Source organism: Dendrobates tinctorius, unplaced genomic scaffold (assembly GCF_039654945.1).
Source record: "Dendrobates tinctorius isolate UK_male_01 unplaced genomic scaffold, ASM3965494v1 ptg000035l, whole genome shotgun sequence".
Lineage (NCBI taxonomy): Eukaryota > Metazoa > Chordata > Amphibia > Anura > Dendrobatidae > Dendrobates > Dendrobates tinctorius.
The window spans coordinates 7,849,243-7,868,823 of record NW_027361703.1 but is presented as its reverse complement, the minus strand read 5'-3'; the positions used below and the strand labels follow the sequence as shown (position 1 = coordinate 7,868,823).

The following is a 19,581-nucleotide window of genomic DNA, read 5'->3' as shown; positions in this document are numbered from 1 at the left end:
CATCAGTTTTTCTTTCATTTGAAAAGGATCCATTTTTTGCTTACTGGATCACTTTTAAATGGAAAATAACAGATGATTAATTAACAGATCCGATAGTCACAAACTTCAATGTTAAAAAAACGGATCCAGGCTTTTTAAAAACTAACACAAAAAGTTGTGTTTGCACAATTTTTTTTTCTACCAGATCTGTTCTATCGCATGATTACTGGATATGTGAACATAGCCTAAAATATTCAAGTGACTCCATTGAATCTCCATGCTTGTTGACTGAAAGTGTGAAAAACTAGGGAAAACTCCCTCTCCTCACTCCCAGGGTTTCTTAAACTCTTTGAATTGTGAATCAGTTATTTACCGTAGACACCCTATAATCGCATTTAAACCACTTGCTCCCTATGCCTGCACAGTTTGTATGATTAAATTGGGCACTATTTCAGCTCTTAGAGGGTTAATCACTAAAGTCAGCTAAATGTGCAAGTGTTTATATGTAGATGCAGATATTTAGTACTGTACTTGAAAAATATTTTTTCCTATTGTTTTCTCAATGGCCAGCTATTTTTTTTTTTAGTTTTTCATGTTTGTATATAAAACCATTTATGTTTTCGAGATGCACAATTTACCCAATAATACATTTAATGTTTGGAGAGCTGAAAGGATTTTTTTATCTAATAAAATATATACTAATTATTTCTCCTCTTGCATTAGAGGTGTGTTTGATAGTTGTGGACTGGTTGTGGTCTATTTTTCAACTAATTTGTATACCAGAAAAGCACCCAAATAGTTCACTATTTTAGATCAATTAGAGTATTTAAAATTTCCTTGGGTTCAATTATGTTTTATTCTAATAACGGGAGTTGGTCATTAGAAAAGGCCACATGAAATCAAGAGAAATACACGACTTGGCCAAAGTGCTGTCAGATTGATGGAGTGCAATGGTCATGTAGGCTGATGAATTAATTTCCTTTACAGTATAACCAGTTAGGCTGGAATTACAAATGCAGGTTTTGAAGCTCAAGTCGAAGCAATAGGAAGGAGAGTTGTACTAAGCAATATCCTAACCTTATCTCCTACCATTAGTACATAAAGAAGACAACTACTTTCATCAACAAAGCCCATCTATCATGATGTAGCCCATTTATCAGAATAGGATCGACTGTGCCAGGATCAGATTCAGGGCAAGTATTAGTCATGTATTAGTCATCGGTCACAGCTGTGTCTACCTAGTAGAATTTAACTCAAAGTGATTATCTAATGCAAGTTCTTAAAGGGAAACAGTCACCATGAAAATGCAGTCCACCCTGCAGCCACCATGTTATAGACCAGGAGAAGCTGAGCATATTAATATATAGGTTTGTGAGAAAATATTCCATGTCACCAGTGTTTTAATTGTTTAAACCTTTGCTTTCTCAGGGATTTTAAGTCCGATGGGCGGTCCTATCAGTGGCTGACAGCTTTCTTTGTATGAGATAGCTTTCAGTCACTCATGGGACCAACCACTGGACCAAAAATCCCTGAGAGCGCAACATGAAATGAATGAAAACACAGGTCATACTGAATCTTTTGTCACAAAACTATAATATATCTCAATCTGCTCAGCTCCCCCTGCTCCATTAACACGGTGCCTGCAGTTTGGACTAGATTTTCATGGCGACAGGTTGCCTATAAAGAGCAAAAAATTTTGATGCAAAAAATTAATTTCAAGTCAGGCAACCATGAGGTAAGTTAGACAAAAAGTGACTAAAGCTGGCCAGATAAATCCAGCATGAGCTATTGTAATTAATCTAGTATGGTTTTCAGCTGTCTAAGTTTACAGGGAATCTGACAGCAAGGTTTTATTTCACAGTGTACACAGGAAGCTGCTAATAAGGGCTGTGGGCGGGGTTATACACAGCTCAGCATTCTGAGCACTGCAAACATCTACAGCAGAGATAGAATCCCTGTTTATTAAAACTGCTCCAAGAAATGCAGTAAGAGATACATTGCTGGATATCAGACTCTCTTCCCATACATGAAGTTACTCTCAGATTACATGGCAAACATTTGCTATCAGATTCGCTTTAAGAAAGTATTAATAAATCTGCCCTATGGTTCCTGATAATACACACTGTACCAGGAAGTTAGGATCGATTTTCCTTTAAATCGTTTGTGTGGTAGGTTAAGGTAAATGCACTATATAAAGGATTACTTTAAAAGGCCAATACCTTGCTTTCTTGTTACTGTTCTTTTTAATAGGAGTCTCTTTTTCACTTTTTTCTTTTTCTGTTCGGTCTTTTTTCTCTTTCTTCGACTGCATGGGAGGCACAAATTGTTGCGTTACCTGCTGTGCAACCAACTGTGATACAGGTCGTGGTTTCCTGCATAAAGAAAACAAAGTTATTTCTGGAAAACTTTTTTCCATATATATATATATATATATATATGATAAAGACCAAGACTATTGCATCCATCATTGCTGGCAGCACAATTAGGGTATGTGCACACGCTGCGGATTAGCCTGCAGATTTTTCTGCAGAGATGCCAAGCATCTCTTGACAGAAAACGCATGCCGTTTTTCTGCGGATTCCTTGCTGTTTTCCAGTGGATTTGATGCGGATTCTAGTGCATTTTGGCTATGCGGATATCTGCAAAACTTTGTCCCTTTTGCAGAGAGAGAGAGAGAATTTTCCGTAGCATGTGCACAGCGGTTTTTATTTTGCATTGGTTAACATGGTAATGTACGCCAGAATCCGCAACGTGTGCACATACCCTTAAAGTCTGGTGCTACCACAATAAAAATATGTTGGGCTGCTGCTCAGGTTGCCAGCACTAGATACATCATAAAATGGCGCAGACTTACAAACAAAAAATTTTACACTTATTTGAAGGGTCAGTTTCAACTAAAATGCATTTTGTTCATTACCATAAGAGAATTTTTCCAAGGTCTCTCAAAATCTGAGGCAGAATGGGAAGTTTTCTTCTCTTGCTCATTCTATATAGTCTCTCGCTATAAACGGTACATATCATATATATATTTTTTCTTCCTTCTAAACTTCCCCCCCATTTTGTCATTCCTCATTCTCAGGTCCTCTACCAGAGTTCTGGACGTTTGAGGGTTCTGCACAGGATCTTAGTTGTTCCCAGTATTGCGCTTTTCTGGACAGAGAGCTCAGATGTTGCTCCTGGGATCTGTTGTAGCCATTCTTCCAACTTTGGGGGTCACTGCTCCAAGTGCTCCTATCACCACTGGAATCACTTACCTTCACCTTCCATATCTTTTCCAGTTCTCCTTTGAGGCCCTGGTATTTCTCCAGCTTCTCCATATTCCTTCTTTCTGATGTTGCGATCACTTGGCACTGCCACATCTATTATCAATGCTGTCTTCTGATCCTTCTCTACTATCACAATGTCTGGTTGGTTAGCCAACACCTGCTTATCCGTCTGGATCTCAAAGCCCATAGGAATTTAGCCCTTTCATTCTCCGCCACTTTTTCTGGGGTCTCCGACCTGGACTTAGCCCATATGCTGCACAGATGTTCCTGTATACAATTCCCGCTACTTGGTTGTGGCGTTCGGTATACGCTGTTCCAGCATGCATTTTGCATCCTGACACTGTGTGTTGGACTGTTTCTGAGGTTTCTTTGCATAGTCTGCACCTTGGGTCTTGTGAGGTAGATTCCTGCTTCTATGGATCTGGTACTGACAGAGATAGATAGATAGATAGATAGATAGATAGATAGATAGATAGATAGATAGATAGATAGATAGATAGATAGATATGTTTGTGGATGGAGTGAGACATGATGTCCCAGATGTGCTCAATCGGATTCAGGTTTGGGGAACGGGCGGGCCAGTCCATAGTTTCAATGCCTTCATCTTGCAGGAACTGCTGACACACTCCAGCCACATGAGGTCTGGCATTGTCCTGCATTAGGAGGAACCCAGGGCCAACCGCACCAGCATATGGTCTCACAAGGGGTCTGAGGATCTCATCTCGGTAACTAATGGAAGTCAGGCTACCTCTGGTGAGCACATGGAGGGCTGTGAGGCCCTTCAAAGAAATACCACCCCATACCATTACTGACCCCCACTGCCAAACCGGTCATGTTGAAGGATGTTGCAGGCAGCAGATCGCTCTCCACGGCGTCTCCAGACGCTGTCGCATGTGCTCAGTGTGAACCTGCTTTAATCTGTGAAGAGCAGAGGGCACCAGTGGCGAATTTGCCAATCCTGGTGTTCTGTGGCAAATGCCAAGCGTCTTGCATAGTGTTGGGCAGTGAACACAACCCTCATCTGTGGACGTCGGGCCCTCAGACCATCCTCATGGAGTTGGTTTCTAACCGTTTGTGCAAACACATGCACATTTGTGGCCTGCTGGAAGTCATTTTGCAGGGCTCTGGCAGTGCTCCTCCTGTGCCTCCTTGCACAAAGGCGGAAGTAGCAGTCCTGCTGCTGGGTTGTTGCCCTCCTACGACCCCGTCCACATCTCCTGGTGTACTGGCCTGTCTTCTGGTAGTGCCTCCAGCCTCTGGACACTACACTGACAGACACAGCAAACCTTCTTGCCACAGCTTGCATTGATGTGCCATCCTGGATGAGCTGCACTACCTGAGCCACTTGTGTGGGTTGTAGAGTCCGTCTCATGCTACCACGAGTGTGATAGCACAACAAACATTCAAAAGTGACTAAAACATCAGCCAAAAAGCACTGGTACTGAGATGTGGTCTGTGTTCCCCAACTGCAGAACCACTCCTTTACTGAGTGTGTCTTGATAATTGCCAATAATTTCCATCTGTTGTCTATTCCATTTGCACAACAGCATGTGAAATTGATTGTCCATCAGTGTTGGTTCCTAAGTGGACAGTTTGATCTCACAGAAGCTTGATTTACTTAGAGTTATATTCTGTTGTTTAAGTGTTCCCTTTATTCTTTTTGAGTAGTGTAATATATATATATATATATATATATATATATATATATATATATATATATATATATATATACACATTATATATAATACACATATTTGGTATTGCTGCTTTCAGAATTCGGACTGTAAGATGGACCCCCATTTGACACATTATTATTTTTTTTCCCTATTTTCCTTCTGAAAATTGGGGTGCGTCTTATGGTCTGGTGCGTCTTATAGTCCGAAAAATACGGTAGGTATCATTAGAATTGTCAAAAATCATTTTTTAATCTGGTGTTATAAAGTATTCTAATTTACTGAGATAATGACTTTTGGGTTTTCATTGGCTGTAAGCCATAATCATCAAAATTAACAGAAATAAACACTTGAAATAGATAACCCTGTTTGTAATGACTATATAATATGAGTTTCACTTTTTGTATTGAAGAACTGAAATAAATTAACTTTTTGATATTCTAATTTTGTGAGATGGACTACGGTTAGTTATAACAAATTTTATATATATATATATATATATATATATATATATATATATATATATACACAGTGCCTACAAGTAGTATTCAACCCCCCTGCAGATTTAGCAGGTTAACACATTCGGAATTAACTTGGCATTGTGACATTTGGACTGTAGATCAGCCTGGAAGTGTGAAATGCACTGCAGCAAAAAAGAGTGTTATTTCTTTGTTTAATTTTTTTTTTAAATTGTGAAAAGTTTATTCAGAGGGTCATTTATTATTCAACCCCTCAAACCACCAGAATTCTGTTTGGTTCCCCTAAAGTATTAAGAAGTATTTCAGGCACAAAGAACAATGAGCTTCACATGTTTGGATTAATTATCTCTTTTTCCAGCCTTTTCTAACTATTTAAGACCCTCCCCAAACTTCTGAACAGCACTCATACATGGTCAACATGGGAAAGACAAAGGAGCATTCCAAGGCCATCAGAGACAAGATCGTGGAGGGTCACAAGGCTGGCAAGGGGTACAAAACCCTTTCCAAGGAGTTGGGCCTACCTGTCTCCACTGTTGGGAGCATCATCCGGAAGTGGAAGGCTTATGGAACTACTGTTAGCCTTCCACGGCCTGGACAGCCTTTGAAAGTTTCCTCCCGTGCCGAGGCCAGGCTTGTCCGAAGAGTCAAGGCTAACCCAAGGACAACAAGGAAGGAGCTCTGGGAAGATCTCATGCAGTGGGGACATTGGTTTCAATCAATACCATAAGTAACGTACTCCACCGCAATGGTCTCCGTTCCAGACGAGCCCGTAAGGTACCTTTACTTTCAAAGCGTCATGTTAAGGCTCGTCTACAGTTTGCTCATGATCACTTGGAGGACTCTGAGACAGACTGGTTCAAGGTTCTCTGGTCTGATGAGACCAAGATCGAGATCTTTGGTGCCAACCACACACGTGACGTTTGGAGACTGGATGGCACTGCATACGACCCCAAGAATACCATCCCTACAGTCAAGCATGGTGGTGGCAGCATCATGCTGTGGGGCTGTTTCTCAGCCAAGGGGCCTGGCCATCTGGTCCGCATCCATGGGAAGATGGATAGCACGGCCTACCTGGAGATTTTGGCCAAGAACCTCCGCTCCTCCATCAAGGATCTTAAGATGGGTCGTCATTTCATCTTCCAACAAGACAACGACCCAAAGCACACAGCCAAGAAAACCAAGGCCTGGTTCAAGAGACAAAAAATCAAGGTGTTGGAGTGGCCTAGTCAGTCTCCTGACCTTAACCCAATTGAAAACTTGTGGAAGGAGCTCAAGATTAAAGTCCACATGATACACCCAAAGAACCTAGATAACTTGGAGAAGATCTGCATGGAGGAGTGGGCCAAGATAACTCCAGAGACCGGTGCCGGCCTGATCAGGTCTTATAAAAGACGATTATTAGCTGTAATTGCAAACAAGGGTTATTCCACAAAATATTAACCCCTTCATGACCCAGCCTATTTTGACCTTAATGACCTGGCCATTTTTTGCAATTCTGACCAATGTCCCTTTATGAGGTAATAACTCAGGAACGCTTCAACGCATCCTAGCGATTCCGAGATTGTTTTTTCGTGACATATTTTGCTTTCATGATAGTGGTATATTTAGGTCAATAATATTTGCGTTTATTTGTGAAAAAAATGGAAATTTGGCAAAAATTTTGAAAATTTTGCAATTTTCAAATTTTGAATTTTTATTCTGTTAAACCAGAGAGTTATGTGACACAAAATAGTTAATAAATAACATTTCCCACATGTCTACTTTACATCAGCACAATTTTGGAAACAACATTTTTTTCCGTTAGGAAGTTATAAGGGTTAAAAGTTGACCAGCAATTTCTCATTTTTACAACAAAATTTACAAAACCATTTTTTTTAGGGACCACCTCACATTTGAAGTCACTTTGAGGGGTCTATATGGCAGAAAATACCCAAAAGTGTCACCATTCTAAAAACTGCACCCCTCAAGCTACTCAAAACTATATTCAAGAAGATTATTAACCCTTCAGGTGCTTCACCGGAACTAAAGCAACATGGAATGAAAAAATGGACATTTTAATTTTTCCAACCAAAATTTTATTTTAGCATCAGTTTTTTCATTTTCACATGGGTAACAGGATAAAATGTATCCTAAAATTTGTTGGGCAATTTCTCCTGAGTACACTGATACCTCATATGTGGTCATAAACCACTGTTTGGGCGCACGGCAGGGCTCAGAAGGCAAGGAGCGCCATTTTACTTTTTGAATGTAAAATATGCTTGAATGTTTAGCGGTTGCCATGTCTTGTTTTAAGAGTACCTGTGTGCCTAAACATTGGAGCTCCCCCACAAGTGAGCCCATTTTGGAAACTAGACCCTCCAAAGAACTTATCTAGATGCATAGTATGCACTTTGAACCCCCAGGTGCTTCACAAATTGATCTGTAAAAAAAAAAAGTACTTTTTTTTTTTTTCACAAAAATTTTATTTGGCCTCAGTTTTTTCATTTTCACATGGGCAACAGGATAAAATGGATCCTAAAATTTGTTGGGCAATTTCTCCTGAGTACATCAATATCTCATATGTGGTCATAAACCACTGTTTGGGCGCACCGCAAGGCCCGGAAGGGAAGGAGCGCCATGTGACTTTTTGATTGGAAAATTAGCTCCAATCGTTAGCGGACACCATGTCGCATTTGGAGAGCCCCTGTGTGCCTAAACATTGGAGCTCCCCCACAAGTGACCCCATTTTGGAAACAAGACCCCCGAAGGAACTTATCTAGATGTGTGGTGAGCACTTTGAACCCCCAAGTGCTTCACAGAAGTTTATAACGCAGAGCAGTGAAAATAAAAAAATATTTTTTTTTCCTCAAAAATGATTTTTTAGCCCGCTATTTTTTATTTTCCCAAGGGTAACAGGATAAATTGGACCCCAAAAGTTGTTGTCCAGTTTGTCCTGAGTACACTGGTACCCCATATGTGGGGGAAAACCACTGTTTGAGCGCACGGCATGACTCAGAAGGGAAGGAGCGTCATTTGACTTTTTGAATGGAAAATTAGCTCCAATCGTTAGCGGACACCATGTTGTGTTTGCAGAGCCCCTGTGTGCGTAAACTTTGGAGCTCCCCCACAAATGACCCCATTTTGGAAACTAGACCCCCTAAGGAACTTATCTAGATGCATAGTGAGCACTTTGAACCCCAAGGTGCTACACAGAAGTTTATAACGCAGAGCCATTAAAATAAAAATATTTTTTTTCCCTCAAAAAATAAATTTTTAGCCTGCTATTTTTTATTTTCACAAAGGTAACAGGATAAATTGGACCCCAAAAGTTGTTGTCCAGCTTGTCCTGAGTACACTGGTACCACATATGTGGGGGGGACCACTGTTTGGGCACACGTTGGGGCTCAGAAGGGAAGTAGTGACGTTTTGAAATGCCGACTTGATGGAATGGTCTGTGGGCGTCATGTTATGTTTGCAGAGCCCCTGATGTACCTAAACAGTGGAAACCCCCCACAAATGACCCCATTTTGGAAACTAGATCACCCAAGAAACTAATATAGATGTGTGGTGAGCACGTTGAACCCCCAAGTGCTTCACAGAAGTTTATAACGCAGAGCCGTGAAAATAAAAAAATATTTTTTTTTCCTCAAAAAATTATTTTTAGTCCACTATTTTTTATTTTCACAAGGGTAACAGGATAAATTGGACCCCAAAAGTTGTTGTCCAGTGTGTCCTGAGTACGCTGGTACCCCATAAGTGGGGGGGGACCACTGTTTGGGCACACGTTGGGGCTCGGAAGGGAAGTAGTGACGCTTTGAAATGCCGACTTGATGGAATGGTCTGTGGGCGTCATGTTACGTTTGCAGAGCCCCTGATGTACCTAAACAGTGGAAACCCCCCACAAGTGACCCCATTTTGGAAACTAGACCCCCCAAGGAACTTATCTAGATGTGTGGTGAGCACGTTGAACCCCCAAGTGCTTCACAGAAGTTTATAACGCAGAACCGTGAAAATAAAAAATCTTTTTTTTCCACAAAAATAATTATTTTAGCCCCCATTTTTTTATTTTCCCAAGGGTAACAGGAGAAATTAGACCCCTAAAGATGTTGTGCAATTTTTCCTGAGTACCGATACCCCATAAGTGGGGGTACACCACTGTTTGGGCACACGTCGGGGCTCGAAATGGAGGGAGCACCGTTTGACTTTTTGAACGCAAAATTGGCTGGAATAAATGGTGGCTCCATGTCGCGTTTGGAGAGCCCCTGATGTGCCTAAACAGTGGAAACCCCTCAATTCTATCTCCAACCCTAACGCCAACACACCCCTAACCCTAATCCCAACCCTAATCATAACCCTAACCACAACCCTAATCCCAACACACCCCTAACGAAATCCCAACTCTAACCCTAACCACAAGCCTAACCCTAATCCCAATTCCAACCCTAACCCTAAATTCAACCCTAACCCTAAATTCAACCCTAACCCTAAATTCAACCCTAACCCTAAATTCAACCCTAACCCTAAATTCAACCCTAACCCTAAATTCAACCCTAACCCTAGATTCAACCCTAACCCTAGATTCAACCCTAACCCTAGATTCAACCCTAACCCTAGATTCAACCCTAACCCTAGATTCAACCCTAACCCTTAGTCCAACCCTAACCCTTAGTCCAACCCTAACCCTTAGTCCAACCCTAACCCTTAGTCCAACCCTAACCCTTAGTCCAACCCTAACCCTTAGTCCAACCCTAACCCTTAGTCCAACCCTAACCCTTAGTCCAACCCTAACCCTTAGTCCAACCCTAACCCTTAGTCCAACCCTAACCCTTAGTCCAACCCTAACCCTTAGTCCAACCCTAACCCTTAGTCCAACCCTAACCCTTAGTCCAACCCTAACCCTTAGTCCAACCCTAACCCTTAGTCCAACCCTAACCCTTAGTCCAACCCTAACCCTTAGTCCAACCCTAACCCTTAGTCCAACCCTAACCCTTAGTCCAACCCTAACCCTTAGTCCAACCCTAACCCTTAGTCCAACCCTAACCCTTAGTCCAACCCTAACCCTTAGTCCAACCCTAACCCTTAGTCCAACCCTAACCCTTAGTCCAACCCTAACCCTTAGTCCAACCCTAACCCTTAGTCCAACCCTAACCCTTAGTCCAACCCTAACCCTTAGTCCAACCCTAACCCTTAGTCCAACCCTAACCCTTAGTCCAACCCTAACCCTTAGTCCAACCCTAACCCTTAGTCCAACCCTAACCCTTAGTCCAACCCTAACCCTTAGTCCAACCCTAACCCTTAGTCCAACCCTAACCCTTAGTCCAACCCTAACCCTTAGTCCAACCCTAACCCTTAGTCCAACCCTAACCCTTAGTCCAACCCTAACCCTTAGTCCAACCCTAACCCTTAGTCCAACCCTAACCCTTAGTCCAACCCTAACCCTTAGTCCAACCCTAACCCTTAGTCCAACCCTAACCCTTAGTCCAACCCTAACCCTTAGTCCAACCCTAACCCTTAGTCCAACCCTAACCCTTAGTCCAACCCTAACCCCTAGTCCAACCCTAACCCCTAGTCCAACCCTAACCCTAACCCTAATGGAAAAAAAAAAAAAAAATTTTATTATTTGTCCCTACCTATGGGGGTGATAAAGGGGGCGGTGATTTACTTTTTATTTATTTTGATCACTATGAAAGTTTATCATAGTGATCAAAATAAATGAATGAATCTGCAGCGTTGCAGATTCGATTCGGCGCACTGCGCATGCGCCCGCCATCTTGCAAGATGGCGGCGCCCATGACGCTGGACGGCAGGACACCGGGACGGATAGCGGGAGATCGGAGGCACAAAGGAGGGTGAGGGGGTGATCGGAGGGTGAGAGGGGATGATCGGAGGGCTGGGGGGGGCGGAGAGAAGGCGGGGGGGGCAGATCATGACGGCGGCTGCCGATCGGTGCCGTCAGTCGGTGTGGGGGGGGTCGGGTCTCGGTGTCCAGCCATGTCCGATGCTATTTCAGCATCGGCCATGGCTGGATTGTAATATTTCACCAATTTTCATTGGTGAAATATTACAATCGCTCTGATTGGCAGTTTCACTTTTAACAGCCAATCAGAGCGATCGTAGGCACGTGGGGGCTAAGCCACGCCCCCAGGTGTTAACTCTGAAGGGTCCTTTGTGTGCGGGTCGGGTGACCTTTCAGTGACCCCGGTCACCCGACCCGCAGGGGGGCTATTTATAGCATGACGCCTACGTAGGCGTCATAGGTCGTTTGGGCACTGCTTTTCATGACGCCTACGTAGGCGTCATAGGTCGTGAAGGGGTTAAACCTAGGGGTTGAATAATAATTGACCCACACTTTTATGTTTAAAATTTATTAAAATTTAACTGAGCAACATAACTTTTTGGTTTGTAAGATTTATGCATCTGTTAATAAATCCTGCTCTTGTGTGAAGTTTGAAGGCTCTAACTTATTTGCATCTTATCAAACCTGCTAAATCTGCAGGGGGTTGAATACTACTTGTAGGCACTGTATGTATATATATATATATATATATATATATCCCGTCCACTCCGCATAGCCACATTCACTATAATATCCCGCATCATCCCGTTAAAGCCACCGGACTACTACCCCTAATATCCCACATCATCCTGTCAGCCAGAGCCACCGGATAACATCATCCCGTCACAGTTGCCGGACTACTACCCCTAATATCCCATATCATCCCGTCAGCCAGAGCCACCGGACTACTACCCCTAATTTCCCACATCATCCTGTTAGCCTGGGGTCAGAACCAGAGCGCTGAGTGGTACGGTCCTAACTTCCATACCGGGGATCCCTTTAAGAAAGCCTGGGATCAGAACCAGAGCGCTGGATGGATTTGCCCTGACTTGCATACCGGGGATCCCTTTAATAGAACCCTAGGGTATGAATCAGAGCACTGAGGGATTTGCCCTAACTTCTGTACAGGAGATCCCTTTAAGAGAGCCAGGGGTCAGTACCAGAGCTTTTGAAGGCAATTGCCCTGACTTCCATACCGAGGATCCATTTGAGAGAGGCATGGGGTCAGAACCAAAGCACTGGATGGATTTGCCCTGCCTTCCATACCAGAGATCCCTTTAAGAAAGGCCTGGGGTCAGTACCAAAACGCTGAGTGAATTTGCCCTAACTTGCATACCAATGATCCACAGGAGGGGGCATTCATTTCTGTCATGTGCTCTGTGCTCTTTTCTGGGGGGGCAGACAATGGCTGGGAGCTTATGTTTCCGGGGATGCTAGATTTCTCCCACCCGCTCACTGTCTGCTGAGGTGTTGTCATGCAGTGAGAAAACTGTTGGTCATAGCAACCAATCACAGCTCAGCTACTTTTAACCATCTCTGGTGAAATGAGAGATACTTAGTGATTGTTTGCAAGGAAAACTGTTGATCATAGCAACCAATCAGAGCTGAGCTTCTTTTGAACAGCTCTGGTGAAATGAAAGATGCTTCGTGATTGGTTGGTGACACACACACACACACACACATATATATATATATATATATATATATATATATATATATATATATATATATATATTATACATACATACACCGTATATACGCGTGTATAAGCCGAGATCCCCTAATTTTGCCACAAACTGGGAAAACTTATTGACTTGAGTATAAGCCGAGGGTGGTGCTGCACAGGGGTTAATGGTGGTCCAAAAAGATGCTCCATAGATAAATACCCCCCCATAAAATGCTTTACATGGGTTAATGTTGGTCCAAAAAATGCTCCATAGATAAATACTAAATACCCCCCATAAAATGCTGCACAAGGGTTAATGGTGGCCCAAGAAAATGCTCCATAGATAAATACCCCCCAAAGACCTCAAATAATACTAAGAAAACAAGTTTATAAACAAACATTCAGAAGTCAATATTTTAACCCCTTAAGCCCCAAGAGTGGTTTGCACGTTAATGACCGGGCCAATTTTTACAATTCTGCCCACTGTCCCTTTATGAGGTAATAACTCTGGAACGCTTCCATGGATCCCGGTGATTCTGACATTGTTTTCTCGTGACATATTGTACTTCATGTTAGTGGTAAAATTTCATTCAAATAACTTGCGTTTATGTGTGGAAAAAACGGAAATTTGGCGAAAATTTTGAAAATTTCGCAATTTTCCAACTTTGAATTTTTATGCCCTTAAATCACAGAGATACGGCACACAAAAAACTTGATAAGTAACATTTCCCCATGTTTACTTTACATCAGCACAATTTTGGAACCAAAAATTTTTTTTGTTAGGAAGTTATAAGGGTTAAAAATTGACCAGCGATCTCATTTTTCCAACACCATTTTATTTTTACGGACCACATCACATTTGAAGCTACTTTGAGGGGTCTATATGATAGAAAATACCCAAAAGTGACACTATTCTAAAAACTGCACCCCTTAAGGTGCTCAAAACCACATTCAAGAAGTTTATTAACACTTTAGGTGCGGCACAGGAATTTTGAATATTTAAAAAAAAAAATGAACATTTAACTTTTTTTCACAAAAAAAATACTTCAGGTTCAATTTTTTTTTATTTTACCAAGGGTAACAGGAGAAATTGGACTGCAAAAGTTATTGTGCAATTTGTCCTGAGTACGCAGATACCTGATATGTGGGGGGGAAACCACTGTTTCGGTGCATGGCAGAGCTCAGAAGGGAAGGAGCGCCGTTTGACTTTTTCAATGCAAAACTGGCTGGAATTCAGATCGGACGCCATGTCACGTTTGGAGAGCCCCTGATGTACCTAAACAGTGGAAACCCCCCACAAGTGACCCAATTTTGGAAACTAGACTCCCCCAACGAACTTATCTAGATATCTGTTGAGAACTTTGAACCCACAAGGGCTTCACAGAAGTTTATAACGTACAGCGGTACAATTAAAAAATCATATTTTTTCCACAAAAATGATCTTTTCACCCCCAATTTTTATTTTCCCAAAGGTAACAGGACCCTAAAAGTTATTGTGCAATTTGTCCTGAGTATGCTAATACCCCACATGTGGGGGTAAACCACTATTTTGGCGCATGGCAGAGCTCGGAAGGGAAGCAGCGCCATTTGACGTTTTTGGCTGGAATTGAGATCGGACACCCTGTCGCGACTGGAAAACCCCTGATGTAACAAAACAGTGGAAACCCCCCACAAATAACCCCATTTTGGAAACTAGACCCCCCAAGGAACTTATCTACATGTGTGGTGAGCACTTTGACCCCTCCAGTGCTTCACAGAAGTTTATAACGCCCGGGCGTGAAAATAAAAAAATCATATTTTTTCCACAAACATCTTTTAGTCCCCATTTTTTTTTTTATTTTCCCAAGGGTAACAGGAGAAATTGGACCACAAAAGTTGTTGTCCAATTTGTTCTGAGTACGCTGACACCCCATATGTGGGAGAAAACTACTGTATGGGCACACGTCGGGGCTCAGAAGGGAAGTAGTGACGTTTTGGAATGCAGACTTTGATGGAATGGTCTGCGGGTGTCATGTTGCATTTGGAGAGCCCCTAATGTACCTAAACAGTGGAAACCCCCCACAAATGACCCCATTTTGGAAACTAGACCCGCTAAGGAACTTATCTAGATGTGTGGTGAGTACTTTGAACCCCCAAGTGCTTCACAGAAGTTTATAACGCCTGGGCGTGAAAATAAAAAAATCATTTTTTTCCACAAAAATGATATTTTTGCCCCCAATTTTTTTATTTTCCTAAGGGTAACAGGAGAAAATGGACCCTAAAAGTTGCTTTGCAATTTGTCCTGAGTAGGCTGATACCCTACATGTGGGGGTAAAACACTGTTTGGGCGCATGGCAGAGCTTGGAAGGGAAGGAGCACCATTTGACTTTTTCAACTCAGAATTGGCTGGAATTGAGATCAGACGCCATGTTGCATTTGGAGAGCACCTGATGTGCCCAAACAGTGGAAACCCATCAATTATAACTCCAACCCTAACCCCAACACACCCCTAACCCTAATCTCAGCCCTTACCCTAGCCCTAATGGGAAAATGGAAATAAATACATTTTCTTTTAATTTTATTATTTTTCCCTAACTAAGGGGGTGATAACGGGGGGTTTGATTTACTATTTATGGCGGTATTTATTTTTGGCGGCTGTCGCATGCTAAAAGACGCTTTTTATTGTAAAAATAGTTTTTGCATCACCACATATTGAGAACTATAATTTTTCCGTATTTTGACCCACCGAGTCATGTGAGGTCTTATTTTTTGCGGGACGAGTTGACGTTTTTATTGGTACCATTTTTGGGCACGTGATATTTTTTGTTCGCTTTTTATTCTGATTTTTGGGACGCAGAATGAACAAAAACCAGCGTTTCATGAATCTCTTTTAGGGGGGTGCGTTTACACCGTTCCGCGTGCGATAAAATTGATAAAGCGGCTTTATTCTTCGGGTCAGTACGGTTACAGCGATACCTCATTTAGGTCGTTTTTTATGTTTTGTCGGTTTTATGCAATGAAAACTATTTTATATAAAAAATAAATTTTTGCATCGCTTTATTCTGCGAGCTATAACTTTTTTATTTTTCCGCTGATGACGCTGTGTGGCAGCTCGTTTTTTGCGGGACAAGATGACGTTTTCAGCGGTACCATGGATATTTATATGCGTCTTTTTGATCGCGCGTTATTTCACTTTGTTCGGCGGAATGATAATTATTTTTTGCTTTGTTTTTTATTTTTTAAGGGGTTCGCTAAAGGGGTTACCGTATATACTCGTGTATAAGCCGAGATTTTCAGCCCATTTTTTTGGGCTGAAAGTCCCCCTCTCGGCTTATACACGAGTCATACTCACCCTTCTCTGCAGCTCCCCTGCTTGTTACATGTTGTCGGCGCTGCTCTCTTCCTGCTTCAGCTGTCAAATGGTACCCACTCATTAAATATGCGCATATTTAATGAGCGGGTGCCACGTGACCGCTGAACCAGGAAGAGAGCAGCGCTGACAACATGGAACAAGCAGGGGAGCTGCAGAGACAAGCACCAGGACCCGGTGAGTATGAAGGGGGTGTTGGGAGGCATATTAACCTGTCCCTGCGCTCTGCTGTCTTGCATCCTCTGCAGTGACATTCAGGTCAGAGAGCGCTATCGCGCCCTCTGCCTGTACAGTCACTGCAGAGCGCAACGCTGATGAGCAGGGGGGCAGCGACAGAGGTGACTATACAGGTTTTTGTTTTTTTTGTAAGGGAGGCAGAGGCAGCAGCAGCAACATGATGGGGCCACACACTGTGCATCATAACTGGGGCCACTCACTGTGCACCCTCGGCTTATACACGAGTCAATAAGTTTTCCCAGTTTTTTGTGGCGAAATTAGGGGGGTCTGCTTATACTCGGGTCGGCTTATACTCGAGTATACACGGTAACTAATGGGACAGTTTTATAGGGCAGGTCGTTACAGATGCGGCGATACCAAATATGTGTACTTTTATTTATTTTTTTTATTTCCAAAAAATAAAATTTATTGGGGGAATATTTTTTTTTTCCTAATTTATTTGGCGATTTTTTTTTTAACTATTTTAACACTTTTTTTTTTTTTTTTTTTTTAACTTTATTACATTGTCCCAGGTGGGACATCACTGTCCTGTGACAGATCGCTGATCTGTCACATCACAGATCACTGTGACAGATCAGCAATCTGTCACAGGCAGTGTGCAGGTTTCCTCCTTGCCTGCGCTTTGCAGGCACTGAGGAAGCCGGCTCTCTGCAGGCCCCCGAAGGTCCCCTTCGCCATCTTGGATTCGGGGGCCTGCAGGGAAGGAGCCCCCAGCAGCAGCGCTGCACATTGCGCTGCTGTGGGGGGGCTCAGGGAAGCCCTCTCCCTGCCGATGCTTCCCTTTAATCCCCAGTACACCGCGATCGTGTTTGATCGCGGTGTGCAAGGGGTTAACGTGTCGGGGGAGGTCCGTGACCACCCTGACACATTGTGCCGGGTGTCAGCTGTGATAATCAGCTGACACCCGGCCGCGATCAGCAGCGCTCACCACGTGGGCGCCGCTGATCGCTATGACGTACTATCCCGTCCCTGGGAATTAAGTCCCAGGGCACATGGACAGGATAGTACGTCATATGGGATTAAGGGGTTATGGAAAAACCATGATTTTTAATTACAGCGTTCATGCGCCTTGGCATGCTTTCCACCAGTCTTTCACACTGATTTTGGGTGACCTTATGCCACTCCTGGTACAAAAATTTAAGCAGTTCTTCTTTGTTTGATGGCTTGTGACCATCCATCTTCCTCTTGATTACATTCCAGAGGGTTTCAATGGGGTTCAGGTCTGGAGATTGGGCTGGCCATGACAGGGATTTGATGTGGTGGTCCTTCATCCACCCATTGATTTGACCTAGCTGTGTGGCATGGCACATTGTCCTGCTGGAAAAACCAGTCCTCAGAGTTGGGGAACATTGCCTGAGAAGGAAGTGTTTTCCAGGATAACCTTGTATGCGGCTTGATTCATACATCCTTTGCAAAGATTAACCTGCCCAATTCCAGCCTTGCTGAAGCATACCCAGATTATCACAGATCCTCCACTAAATTTCACAGTGGGTGCAAGACACTGTGGCTTGTACGCCTCTCCAGGTCTCCATCTAACCATCAGACGACCAGGTGTTGGGCAAAGCTGAAAATTAGACTCATCAGAGAAGATTACCTTACTCCAGTCCTCTATGGTCTAATCCTTATGGTCTTTGACAAACTTCACCCTGGATCTCCTTTGCTTCTCATAGATGAAAGGCTTTTTTCTAGCTTTACATGACTTGAGCCCTGCCTCGAGGAGCCTGTTACGAACTGTTCTTGCCATGCACTTCACCCAAGCTGCCATTTGCCATTCCTTTTGTAGGTCACTTGATGTCATTCTGCGGTTGCTGAGTGACTTTCGAATAAGATGACGGTCATCCTGGTCAGTGGAGAGTCGTTTTTGCCCTCTGTGGGTCTGTATCTTTGTTGTCCACAATATCTGCTGCTTGACTTTGTTGTAATGGACTGTCTTAAAAATTTTAAGGATGGAGGCAACATGACCCTCACTGTATCCCTCTGTCAGCAAAGCTAGAATTGAGCCCTTCTTTGCCTCACTCAAGACTATTCAAGTCTTTTGACATGGTTAAAAGTTCTTTCTTCATTCCTATTACTTTTGGGATATTACTAGCACTTGTTTTGCCATCCAGCTTGTCCTATTGCAAGAGGATTTTGAATACCACAGCAGGGTTTTTTATACTTTCCTTCGTTAAATAAGATTTGGTTCAGGTGATCACCTAATCAGAATTAAAGTAAGTAGAATGAGGGGCTCTGACAGCCCCTCTGCCTTTGGATTGGAGACCCAGCAGCATGTCATGGGGTTCCAATCGCTGCCATGGAGACCCGATTTTGTCACGACGACATCCGAGTCTCCAGGTCTGAGAGACTTCCTGTCATGTGCAGTGCATATCAGGAAGTCTCACAGGTCAGTGTAAAATGCATGCAGCGCTGACAGCTTCTATAGCATGCAGATCTGCATGCTATAGAAGCGATCAGCCTGCACAAAATGAGCGTCCCATAGTGCAACAAAGTGTAAAAGAATAAAATTAAAAAAAATATTTAGAAAAAAAAAAAAATATTTATTCTAACATGAAATCAATATTTGAATTAAAAAAAATCTAAACAATAAAAGTACATACTTAGTATCGCCGTGTCTGTACTGACCCGACCTATAAAACTACCCCACTAGTTAACCCCTTTAGTGAAAACCTTTAAAAAAAAGCCAAAAAAAAATGCTTTATCATACCACCAAACAAAAAGTGGAATAACACGCGATCAAAACGAAGGATATAAACATAGTACCGCTGAAAACCACGCCACGCAAAAAACAAGCCCCCATACAACGCCATCAGCGAAAAAATAAAAAAGCTATAGCTCTCAGAATAAAGCGATGCAAAAATAATTATTTTTTATGTAAAAGTTTTTATTGTATCGCTGTAAACGTACTAACCTGAAGAATAAAACTGCTTTATCAATTTTACCACACGCGGAATATAAACGCCCCCACCAAAACAAATTCATGAATTGCTGGTTTTTGTTCATTCTGCCTCCCAAAAATTGTAATAAAAAGTGATCAAAAAATGTCACGTGCCCGAAAATGGTACCAATAAAAACGTCAACTTGTCCTGCAAAAAACACATGACTGGCCAAAATATGGAA

General features: G+C 42.6%; 1 protein-coding gene across 1 annotated transcript in view; it reads right to left on the bottom strand.

Moving 5' to 3' along the window:
• Window positions 1-19,581, bottom strand: part of YAF2 (YY1 associated factor 2) — a 49,512-nt gene that overhangs the window by 19,676 nt on the left and 10,255 nt on the right. Inside the window, exon 3 of the mRNA XM_073573256.1 lies at window positions 2,199-2,351. Within this exon, the coding sequence (XP_073429357.1) occupies window positions 2,199-2,351 (153 nt within the window). The remainder of the gene's footprint in view (window positions 1-2,198; window positions 2,352-19,581) is intronic.